The 12688-nt window shown below is 42.7% G+C and overlaps 1 protein-coding gene across 7 annotated transcripts in view; it reads right to left on the reverse strand.

The window, feature by feature from the left end:
* Positions 1–620: 620 nt before the first annotated feature.
* The window catches only part of ELMO1 (engulfment and cell motility 1), a 591689-nt gene continuing 579621 nt past the window's right edge, over positions 621–12688 (reverse strand). For 6 of the 7 annotated variants that reach the window (XM_003814972.4, XM_034963945.2, XM_014345639.4 and 3 more), the window contains 2 exons: positions 7921–7998; positions 621–2013 (listed from right to left, as the gene is read on the reverse strand). In XM_003814972.4, the coding sequence (XP_003815020.1) occupies positions 1813–2013; positions 7921–7998 (279 nt within the window). In that variant the 3' untranslated portion in view covers positions 621–1812. The remainder of the gene's footprint in view (positions 2014–7920; positions 7999–12688) is intronic. The other variant, XR_008626205.2, reaches the window with a different exon arrangement.

The raw sequence follows: 12688 nt of genomic DNA on the forward strand, positions 1-12688 counted from the left end.
TGCTGTGAGGCCAGAGTGGCTGGTGCTGTGCCATGCTTAATACTGCATGCTTGGACCCTTCTGACATCCCTCCCAGTGCTGGGGAGTTTACAATCCTGATAATGCCTCCAGTGCAAATGACTTAAGAAACATCCTTCGCTGGGCTCTGACCTATAATTTATTAACCCACAGTTAGATTTATTTAGTTCTGGCTTATTTCAGGTCTGTGGGTATGCATTCTTTTCATTGCTAAATGTGCTCCCTCAAAGTTGTGATGTCTTTAATTAGACCCATTCTATGAATTATATCATGGTAAGAAAGAAAAAAGAGAAAGTCATGGTCAAGAGACAAGAATGTAAAAGGAATAGATATTTTCATACAGTGGGTCTGATTTTCTCAGTGAGTCGAGATGGTCTTCTTAGAAGTAACATTCTCCACTGATGCTCAGAGCCTATGGTGACCTAGCAATGGTGGAGGGTTTCCCACAGCAGTGTTTTTCAAACCAATGTACATAAACATCACCCAATTCAGCAGGTCTAGGGCGGAGCTGAAGAGCTGGCATCTCCAACAAGCTCCCTGGTGATGCTGATGACTGAGTAGCAAGAACCTAAGTTACTAAATCAAAACACCAGCTCCCCAAATCATCACAATCCATTTTATTCCACAGCATGTTTAAGGGAATGTTATTTTCAGGAAGATGTTTGGGATTAAAATAATTAAAAAAAAAAAAAACGGAAATTCACACATTTATGTATCTCTTCTTTTCATTAAATATATATCTGTTTGGCAAAAAATGTTAGACTCTTTTGTACAAAAACAAAGCAAAAAAAAAAAAAAACTAACCCAAAACTCTTGCAAATTGTAAATACCAGTAATAATTACAATGATGTAAACTTGGATGTCTGACAGCTTGACCATCCTGTGGAACTTGAGTTGCAGCAGGACCTCCCAGGAGAAGGTAACACCAAACGCTTGGATAGCAACAGTCCGTCCTAGAGGCATTTAGGTTTAGTCTATTAGAGATGGAGCGAGACTACTGATTTCACCATTTGTGCTTTCAGCTAAGAGGCTGGGAGCGTGGGTGGAAATGAAGAAGGCAGTTCTGGCCTGGGGCAGGGAGAGGAAACCCCAGACTAGCTGGCGAGGAGGGAAGATTTGTCACGATCACAGTGCAGACGCAAAGTGGGCGTGGGACCTGTGGACTGTTTGGGAAATTTATGCTAGGGAGGATCACAAGGAGGCTGCGGCTGCTGCTCTTGGGACCAAAGAGGAACAGAGCAAGGCAAAAGCAGGGAGAGAGGTGGGAGGAGATCTGAGCGCAGATCTTAATTCAAGTGTAACTGGTGGTGCGAGATGATTCTAGAGAGAGGGGAAAGGAGGATGTGGGGTTTGGTCTTCTCATCAAATAGCTAGGCCATTTCCTCCAGACAGGGGCCTTGGGGCACTCCCCTTGGTCTGGTGGGCAAGTTTTTGGGCAGTCTGGGGCTGCTGGCTTTCCTGCCCAAGGGAAGGAAGGGCATGCCTGCAGAGGGCTAGGATGGAAGGGCCCTTTGGCCTTCTTACTGGCAGTGGGCTTTGCTCTTGTCCCACCAGTGGACTGCAGCCATGGGAAGTGACCTGAAGCAGTGGAGCCGAGGAACAGAATCAGGGCGGTGAGCAAGATGCCAGCTAGGGGCTGAAAGTTGCCAGGGCTAGAGGTGATGCTGAAGGGAATGTGGACCCACAGCTTCCCTTTACCAAAGGACGGTTCCAAGGCGTGGGTGTGTCTTCATTCCTCTCTCCTGTTAGCTAGGTGTTCCAGTTTTGGAAGGGGCATGTCTGGGCCCGGCCACTTCAGTTACAGTCATAGACGAAGTCATAGTTGCTGGGCTCCTTGGGAATCGGCGGAGGTGCGTCAGGGATCTGGATGTTTTCCAGGTCCAGGAGGCGGAGCTTGATTTCCATGCTGAGCAGGGTGTCCAGGTCATTCCGCGTCAGGTCGCTCATCATGTCCTTCCCGAGTAGCGCATTCAGTCCATCCGTCCAGATACAGTACTGGCAGGAAGGGAGGCAACAGCGATCATTACTGGTGGCAATTACAGAAGTATTAATAGTAAAAATAGCTAACAGTGAATACTCATCACTCAGTAGGCTGTGCGCTAAGGGCTCTGCCTACTTCGTCATTTCATATTTGGCGACATCTCAATATAAAGTCGATACTTCTGTTATCTCTGTTTTATAGGTGAAGGAACTGAGGTACAGAGAAGTGACTCAGTATTATGTAGACCGGGTGAGGTTTGAACCCAGGCAATCTGACTCCAGTGCCTGTGCTCTTCTTTGCAAAGAATGCTTCTCTGTAACAGCTGAGGATTGGAGTTCTCCATGACTTGCAATGTAACACCTATGTGGGAGTCTATGACTTTTAGGTACTGGTGGAATCTACCGAACAGCCCTGGACTCAACATCAGGTGAAGCAGGTTTCTTTGCTGACTCCAGTCATGGCTCCTAGTCTAGTAGCTCATCTCGGCCTGTCCTGTCTGATCCTAGCATTCACAATGACAGCCCTGTCCCACCCTGGAGCCAATGGCCAATGGCAGTCCCACCTTGGTGTTTCTCAGCTAAAGGGCTAGGAAATAGCCTTATGCTGCCCAGTGTCTGGCAGCCAAAATGGTTAAAATTATTGGGCAATCTTAATGGGAGGAGGGTTGGCTGCCTGTCTGGGGACCTCTTTAGCCTTTGTCTCTAGTTCCTAAGGTTTCTTTTCACCAGGTCTCTGGGGCCTGATACTTGGGGATATTATCTGTTTTGGAAAGCCCCTCACAGTACCCAACTAAGAGTCTGATTCTTCTCCTTTCATAGCCTTTTGTCTCTCCAGGAGACTATGATCTCTGTGAGGGAGAAGGAAGAACTGTGCCTTGTCTGAGGACCTGCTTTTCTCTTCTTAGCTTCCCCTCCCAGAGGCTGGAGTTCTGTACTGACATGGACAGAGAACCATGACACCTGGTGAAAGAGGCACCCCTGATGCCAGCATCTCAGAAAGCTGCTTGGCGTTCTGGATGCTGGGCTCCACTCATGCACTGGAGTTTAGGTTTCTAATAGTCCTATATAGGATTCTATAACAGCAATTGTTCTCCTCTTCTGTTGAAGTGGTCTTCCTTCTACCATGCACTCCAGATTCCCAACTTTTCTGCCTCACTAGTTCAAGCGGCAATTCCAGACCCTCTTTAACCTACTTTGGCACTGTGGTTATCTGGACTGTATTCCATGGTAGCAGATCTCAACATAAAAGTAACCAAAGTATACTGCAAGCACTATATAAATCTCCAGTCACCATGATGTGATGGAAATCTTCCATGATGCACATCAGCGGTCCTCCTTTTTAAGCTGAGGAGAAGCACAATGGGTGTATTATGAGATCTGTGTTTCAGGAGGGCAGCATTGATTTGGAGGGCTTTGGTTCTACCTTGGCTATGTGATCTCAGCCAAAGCATTTAACCCATCGAAACATCAATTTAGTGTTAAGGGATTTCCGGAAGAATTAGTGTCCTCATGATCTGATTCTGAACATGTCTAACCATCCATTTCTTCATAAATAACCTTGACAGAAGTAGACACCTAGCTCCTACCTTGGAGATCCTGATCATGTAGATCTAGGGTGAGGAGACTTTGCTTCCTAGAAAACTCTAATGAACATGCAGGTACGGGTGCCACTGAACTCTACATTCTCAAAGGCCCCTTCCAGCTTTCATGCTGTTTCATGGTAAATCCCCAAGTCCTGGGGATTACTGTTCTTTTCACACAGCCTTCCCAGGCCTGGCTAGCTTCCTAGTATAGATTAGTTTAACCCACAGGAACATTTCTGCAGCACGTTTCTTTTTAGAAACAACGGGCACAGAAAATTTTATGTGAAAGTACATCGACCAATAAATAAAAACCCTGTAGTACTGATACTGAATTTGAGTTGGAACTATCCGTATCAATTCATTAGTTTATCTTAAAAGAAAACCACCTAGCTCTGTCCCCAAAAAGGGCTAAAAAATAAGGACCAACCAAGAACCACTGCATCGTGGTGTGCAATGACCATAAACACAACTCATGCTTAGATTCTGGTCACTAAATATGATTTCCCACTACAAGTAATCAAGGCTTCACAGAGAAAAGGCAGGAAACATAAAGATAAACCTGGAACACTCCATCATACCAGAATGCCAGAAAGTTATCAAAGACGTAAGGGGTCCTCCCAATAGGACTCAGATGCCAACCCAATGGTGTTCCTACTTGTTCCAGACAGGATAACTTAGAAACTAATAATGACAGTAACTGCAACATATTGAGACACAATTCTGTTTAAAAGCATGATTTCCTACTCAACCCCTGCCCCCAAATGCCTCATTGTTCTCCTTTGAAAGATGCTTACTATTTTGAAAACTGGCAAAGAGAATCAAGTATTTATCCTGCCTACCATATGTAAATTGTATAACTTTAGGATAACCAAATAGTTGACGAGGCCAGTTTCTCTTTATATATCCCTTTAATAAAGAAGGAATAATAAAATTAGGATATTAACCTTTTGCAACCTCTAATGGTTCCAAGGATCCAGACAACGATCATTGTTGGCTGCTAATATCCAAGAAAGGGGAGCAAGAAGTCACCATGAAAGTACAAACACCACTGCTGCTGCTTAGAAAGGGAGCCTGAATTTGATTAATCCTTTAACTACAATTCACAAGACATACAGGGGACCGATGAATATATGAATTAAACTGCAGATTGCGGTGGGAAAAATAATACCCGCCTTCCAAAGACACCCACATCCTACTCCCTGGATCCTGTGAATATGTCAGGTTCCATGGAAAAGGGACTTAAGGTTGCTATCCGCTGACCTTAAAACAGAGATTATCTTGGATTATCCAAGCAGGCCCAATGTAATCCCGAAGGTCCTTAAAAGTGAGAGAAGGAAACAGAAGAAGAGTCAGAGTCAGAGTCAGAGAAGTGAGAGGTAGAGGGAGATCTGAGTACGAAAGAGGAGGCTGAAGTGAGGTGATGAAAAGGTTCAACCAGCCATTGCAATGGATGGAGGCCAAGGAGTGCAGGTGGACTCTTGAGTGAAAAAGACAAGGGAAAATTCTTCCCTAGAGCCTCCAGAAAGGAACACAGCCCTGCTGATACCTTGATTTTAGCCCAGGATACTCACATTTGACTTCTGAAGTCCAGAATTCGAAGACAATAAATTTGTGTTCTTTAACACTAAGTTTGTGGCAGTTTGTTACAATAGCAACAGTAAGCTAATACATAAAGTTATAACCAGCACAGTCTAGACTATTAACATTACAGGTCTAATGACCTGTTTTTCCCAATAAATAAATTTCAAGGAAAAAAGGCACATGCTCATGATTGTGAGAGACAGAGAGAGAGAAAGAGAAACCTGTAGATTCAGAGAAACCTAGGAAACATGTCAACCAACTGCAATGCATGGATCTTATTTGCATTCTGACTTGAACAAAGTATGAAAGAAAAAAACACAAATGAGACAATTAGAGACATCTGAAAACTGACTGCACATGGTTTAATAAATAAATACCACATTATTAATTTATTTAAGTGTGATCAGGGTATTGCAGTTATGGTTTTAAATTGAGTCTTTATTGTTGGGAAATGCATACAGGAACATTTATACACAAAATGATATCCAGATTTGCTTCAAAATAATCAGGGGTGGCAGCTGGGTGATGGTGGAAGAGTGGATGGGAGCACAGGTGAACCAGATTGGCCATGAGTTGGTGATTGTAGAAACTGAGTGATGGGCCTGCCAGGAATGTGTGAGCTCAGTGTCTGCTCTTTCTCTTCCTAGCTCCACAGTGCAGGGGTTAAGTGTAGGGCTTCTGGAGCAAGACTGCCAGTGTTTAAATTCCAGCTCTGTCCTCTTACTACTTGTGTGACCCTGGACACGTTTCTTAAGCTCTCTTGCCTCATTTCCCTCTTTTAAATGGCGATTCTTTTAGAGTTATATGAGGGTTAACTGGGGTGAAATATACATATAAAGCATTAATGGTGCCTGGCAGAGAGTAAGCCAGGGTTGTTATACTTACAGTTGACCCTTGAACAACATGGGTTTTAACTGTGTGGGTCACTTATACATGGATTTTTTTCTTCAATAAAACTTACACCAAGTGTGCCTGTCTCTCCTGCTTCCCCTTCCACCTCTTCCACCTCTCTAGCCTCTGCCACCCCTGAGACCTCAAGACCAACCCGTCCTCTTCCTTCTCCCTCATCCTACTCAATGTGAAGACAATGAGGATGAAGACCTTTATGATGATTCTCTTCCACTTAATGAATAGTAAACATATTTTCTCTTCCTTATGATTTTCTTAACATTTTCTTTTCCCTAGCTTACCTTATTGGAAGAATACAGTATAAAATCCACATAACATACAAAATGTGTGTGAATCAACTGCTTATGTTATGGGGAAGGCTTCTTTCTGGTCAACAGTAGGCTACTGACAGTTAAGTTTTTGGGGAGTCAGAAGTTATGGGCAGATTTTCAACTGTGTGGGGGGTTTGGTGCCCATAACCCCCATGCTATTCAAGGGCCAACTGTGTTCACCTTTCTGTTGTTGAGGTATTCAGTTCTGGGAGGTCTCTCCGTGCTCATTTCATAAATGAGAATGTCTGTAATAGAACTTTCTATTGTATGGAATAATTATGGAAATAAAATGAGGTAATAGAAGGAAAGTGGTCTGAAGTAATTAAAAGTGTTCACAAGCATATGGCATTTTTCTCTTCATTGTATCTATAAGAAGTGGCAGATATGAATAAAAATCTGGCAGTCCCAGAGCATTTATCCTGATCTGGAATTAATGTACACTGGGGAAAACAGCCTTGCAGAGATTTAAATAACATCCAAAGTTCTACTATTTTAAGTAGTTTTGTATACAGCTCTATACATCTTGAATATGGTGGCCTGTGTAGAACCACAATTTTATTTAAAAACAGAAACAGTAGAACACAGTATCTATTTTCAGAAAGATGAAGACAAAGTCTTACCCTTCAGCAAACTAAATGTCAAGTGACACAGAATTATATTTAAGCACCGTTCTAAATGCAGGATTTGTGTCTAATCTTTCCTCTCTCTTTGGGATATACAATTTTATTCAAAAGCTTCAAACCAGTGAAAACTAGATACTGAATAACTTCTAAATGAGCTAAATGTCCTAGGGGAAATGGGGAACAAAAGTCAGATTCTATTAAAATGTTCTCTTCCTTTCTAAAGCTGTTTATGCAACCACACGCAAAACAAAAATTTGAATGGTATCATCTAAAAATAAAAGTTTCAAGCATGATGTTGGGTTCCAGTTTATAAAAGAAAGTTAAATCAGCCATAACTGCTACTTTATCTTACAAATGCATTTTCCTAGATTTATGCTAAATATTTTAAATATAGCTGACAGCGTGCTGCAAGAAGAGAAACAAATTATACATATAACAAGATGTCAGAAAGGAATAAAAGCATCTCGAAAATAAAATCCCAACAGCAGCGACAGCCCTAAACCTCTTAAAATAGCTTAAAGAAATTTGGTAGAAAACCTACTTCCTCAGATGTTTTAAAGAAGAGAGACCAGTTTATCTTGGGAAAATCCAGACCAAAAACGAAAAATTCAATGAAAACCAAAGCTGTAACCAGGGCCGCTTCTTTCTCTGGATTAACAAGTATACCTTTGCTGCATTTGAGGCCTTTTACATCCTTTTTCTTTACCATGAACTATCAATCAAGCTACTAAGAAGTTGAATCTGTTGCAACGGGCAGTTTGTCAAGAGGTTTCTATTCTCCTCCAAGTCAGCAAGATGCCCCTTGGTTCATCATTTTTTCAGGCAGGTCTATTTTTCTTAAGTAAAATTTCTTTCTATATTTTTCTTGAGAAAAGATAACATTATCTCATAAATTATCACCCCCGAGACCCTTACCTCATGCTTGTCAGGAGCGATGAAGTTCAGTTGGCAGTTTGAGTCATACAAGATGGAGAAAGCGAGTTCAAGCACCTCCTACAAGAGATGAGAGAAAACAGCACCTTAAGGAAAATCGGCACATTTCATTTTGCAGTTGCAAATGGCTGCACATTGACCATGGAATAGGGCCAGCTTGTCTAGCCAAGCGGAGCTGCAATGAGGCTGATGGAAGGAGGAACCATGCTCTTCAAGGTTCACGGCATGATTCCTTCTCTCCATTCAGGGCGGTCTGTGAACTATCTCATTTAATTCGCATGCAGCCCATGTAGCAAGTGTTTTCATCTCCTTTATGAGGCGGGGCTTAGAGAAGCTCAATGAGTGTCCAAGGTGACAGCACCGCCCGCCTCCTCGCCCGCCACCAAAACTGTGCTTTTCTCCTTTCTTCAGCATCTCCCTTCCAGAGAGGCCACAAAAACAAACAAACAAACAAACAAAAAACCAGTAAACTCCCAATCAACAGGATTAAGGACTGCCCTTTCTTCTATCATCCTAAGAAAGACAGAGAGGCCCACAGAGGTATGAATTCCCTAAAATGTGGACGCTATGCCAGCTTTAAGGAGGCTCCTAGGTGAACCCATTATCTTTATATCTGTCCTTTGACCTTTAAGCTACTGTACAGCAAAGGCTACACAAAGCTTAGGTCTTACCCAGCAGAGACTGCAAGGTATAATCGAGAAGCATGGGCTTACTCATTGGTGAAAACCTACGGAGTGCACGCAATGAGCCAGGCCCAGAAGTCTAGGAACCAAGTGACATTTTTCATTTCATTGCAGGTGAATGACCAATGACCAAGGCACTCAGTGCCATGTCTAATATGTACATTAAGCCACACTTCTCAAACTGTACATGCTGTACCAATACTGGGTAAGACGATCATTCTAGTGGTCTGAGCGGTCAGCAGAAGATGAGAGTCATCAGCTCTTCTCAGCATCCTGAGGACTCCTAGTCTGGAAGAGAAGAGCCAAGTGTATCCAAACCAACGCTCTACACTGTTCCAGCATGGAGGTTCCAGTGTGCCTTCCTTCTCTGTGCTTCTATTAGGCACCAGTGATGACCATCCCTCTCCCCTCCTGTGATCTGTGAGCCACACTGCTCAGTAATTGCCCACAAAACATTCTTTCTTAGGGAGCCAATCTCTTCACATCATTCTCTACCTTAATATCTGTTAGAGGGTTTGTCTTTGGCCTGTGACTCACAGCAAAAATGCCCCAGAAAGATAAAAGGCAAAAAGATGAGGTCAGTGCCTACAGATTTCAGAATTTCAGACGGATTAAAGAATTATTCCAAAGTGGCTGCATCCCTGTCCTGACACAGTCCATCATCTAACTATTTCTGGCTCTCATGGAGTTCTCAGTGTCTGGTTCACCTCCAGCTGTCCCTCATTGAGAGGGGGCAGGTCTTGTTCTGAGGATAGATCTACCAGCGTCTCACACTCAAAAGGTCTCCTCACCTTGACAGAAATAGAAACAAGCGAAGGAAAGAATGCTGAGTCGTGGAATGGGAGCTATTCTGCATAAATGCTCTCCTCATTTTCTATTCTTCTTTAGGCCCTGACTCAGGCCTACCCAGTGAAGACAATAATGTAAAAAGGAAGGGCGCCGAAACAAGCAAACAAACAAAAACAATTTGCCATTAAGTATAGCATCTGTTCCCATAACCATCTCTCTTGGGCCTTTTAATTTATAATTAAAATAGTCACAGACTTACTATTAGTACTATAAATTCATATCATTCTTTTTAAAAAAAATCAATATGAAAATACATATCAAGAACCAGAGATGCTATGCCTGAGATAATTTCAAAAGAAAAATTCAAAAGAAAGCAAAAGCCAAATATTATTATCTGAAAGAACATTATGAGAAACTAACCTCTCCCTCTTTTGGGTAATAAAGAAATCATCAATTAGCCACCAAGGGAAATGTATTTGGTCATTCAGTAAGATAATTATAGGGAGCCAAAGTTAAGTGGACAAAAGCACGAGACATGAACACCATGTACACACTGATCACAATTATGAACAATTCCTACTTGGGGACAGAGACTGGAAAGAAATATGGGAAATGAAAATAATTATGGTAAGGTGATAGGTCATAGGTCATTATCTCTTCTTACAACTTTTTTTTCAACAAAATGCTAAGCTATAATTTCAAAAATTCATACAAATTGTACTCAGATTTGGCATGTTCATTAAAATGATGATTTCTTTACTAATCTTAGAGTCATTTATTAGGAAAACTCTCTGACTCATACTTGAGAGATTGAAGAAAGAAAAAGGAGGGAGTGAGCTTTGCTTCTGAACAACCAGTCAGGATATTACAGTGGCGTGAGGGGGCCCTTGGAGGTAAACAGGAAAAGGTAAAGTTCATCCAGGCCCCTTTGGGCTGACCCTGGGTGACAAGTGCCTGACTGCTCAGGGAAATCACGTGGCTGATCACCCCTTGCTGACAAGAGCCGGTGTGAACAGCACTGCAGCCCAGACGTGCTCCGGACAGGGTGCTGAAGTCACTTGAAACCACAGTGTCAGCGTGGTTATTGCTGTGATACTTTCTCTTCTGCAGGGGGATGGAGAAGGAAGGAAAAGGAGCAGGCAAACTTTCAGCTTTGCCCTTCTATGACATATACCACTCACGACATGAATGATCAGAACTGTCATGACCTAGATTCCTGATAAACACAGGCAGGAAATGGGAAATTCGTGAGAATGTCAATTCCCACTTTAATTTCACCAAAGCTGCCTGGGAGGGGGTGGGAGGAATTAATTCTCTGAGCTGCATGTCTGTGTTAAAGGGTGTTATCGCTTGTAATGGGTTTTATTGATGTCTCTGGCTTGCTGTTGTTGAGTCATTGGTGAAGGTCAGCTCTTCAGCACTTGGAGCAGGGAGGCTGCAGAGCCAGGAGCAATGGCACCTCTCAGGCTAATACTCCAGAAACTGCCACCTGTCCACACTGTCCATGAGGGAGAAGGCGCCAGGTGGTGGTGGAGTAGACTGTCACTGATCTGTGCCCCCCTCTGGGCCTACTTGCCTCCACACACCACAACACTCACTTAGACATCGAATGCTCAGGGGCTTTGTTGCTCATGACCGAAGCTCTTTTATTCCTCTGGATTTAGTGCAGTGAAAAATTACATCTAGAAGCAGCTTCTCTCCATTCTCTGCTGCACTGATGCCTGCTTGCCACCTTGTCATGTGGAGGAAGCCTGAGTTCTAGGGAGAGTGGAGGCAGAGGAAAGTGAACATCCTTCCATGTCCTGAGGCCCCTGACCTTTGTATTCAACACTCTGGCCCTGGGACAGAAGACAAGGCACGCTGTGTCAGCAGATGCTCAGGAAAATGGTTCCTGGGTTTGGGGACTGCCATCTTCCATGGGTCAAATGAGGAACAGACTGATAACAAGAGTAGAGTTGTATGCAACATATTTTCAGCGTGCAGTGTTGGCTGCCAATCCTTACATTGTTTGACGGTAACTCACCACATATGGCCATTTTGCTAGCATTCACTTAACTATGTTGGTTCTCTATCTATCCAGGTCATCATGAGGGTAAAACCTTTTGATAAAAGACACAGGATATAACTCGGCATGTGTGTGGGTGTTAAATTATGGTCACAGAAATAGCAGTAGATTTCAGAACTATAGCTTATTGCTGTCCAGATATCTAAGAATTTGAGTTTCTATTTTAGAAGGCAAAAAACACTCATTCATGTAGTACATAACAGAGATTACCTTCTTCAGGCAGTTACAACTCTCCAGCCCCAATCTATCTTAGCAGCGTAACCGGCCAATAGTTCTCCAATCCATATTCTTCTCCCCATCCCCATCCATCCTATACTCTGAATTCAACATTCCCAATTAGAGGATGCTTTTCACATGAGCAAAGGCCCTTGTGCCTTTTCAGACTTTTTCCTCCTTTTGGAAAGTCTTCTCCTCACTTCTCTGCCTGGCCAATTCCTTTTCAAAAGCTAGATCAGATGCCATGTCCTGCATCACCTTTCTCAACTCTCCCAGGCTCCCTCTGTGTTTAATTTTTTTTGGCATAGACATATTGAATTGTAATTGCATATTTAAATATAAATCTTATCTACTGGACACCTAGGGCCAGGGGCCAGGCCATATTTATCTTTGGATTCCTGGCACCTAGGACAAAGGAGATGCTCAATACATTGCTGGATGAATGAATGAATGGATGATGAATGAAGTAAATGTGAATAAAGGACTTTTTGGCTAAGACCAGGGTTTTCAAACTGATGCTAGAACATCAGCTTCAGTAGAATATGCTTCCTATTTCAGGTTTAAGCATCACACTGGGAAAACAAATGCTTAATTCTGGCAAATGGGAAGATGGAAGCTTCTCATACACCAAATATACTCCCATCTGAATCAATGGATCTTCACTCGGGTGATTTCATGTTGACTGTTGAACTAAAAGCCCCAAATCCAGTGAGACAAGCACCAAGAATGCCCACCTTAAAGCACACAGCCACAAATCAGCTTATTTTTATAAATTATAGAGTTTGAATTTAGAATCCTTAATCCTTGCATATCAAAACCTTCCAACTGAATTTCCATCTACTCATGGCAATTCTTTTCAAGTCTCAATGAGAAACTTTCTGATCCCTGTGTGAAGAACCCACCATTTCTTGTCTCCGTAAAAATGTGCCTGCTGCACTGAACTCTGTTAAACATAGCAGACTCTAAGCTCCAGAAAGACAGGACCCCAGCTACCCCA

This window comes from Pan paniscus, chromosome 6 (genome assembly GCF_029289425.2).
Source record: "Pan paniscus chromosome 6, NHGRI_mPanPan1-v2.0_pri, whole genome shotgun sequence".
Classification (NCBI taxonomy): Eukaryota; Metazoa; Chordata; class Mammalia; order Primates; family Hominidae; genus Pan; species Pan paniscus.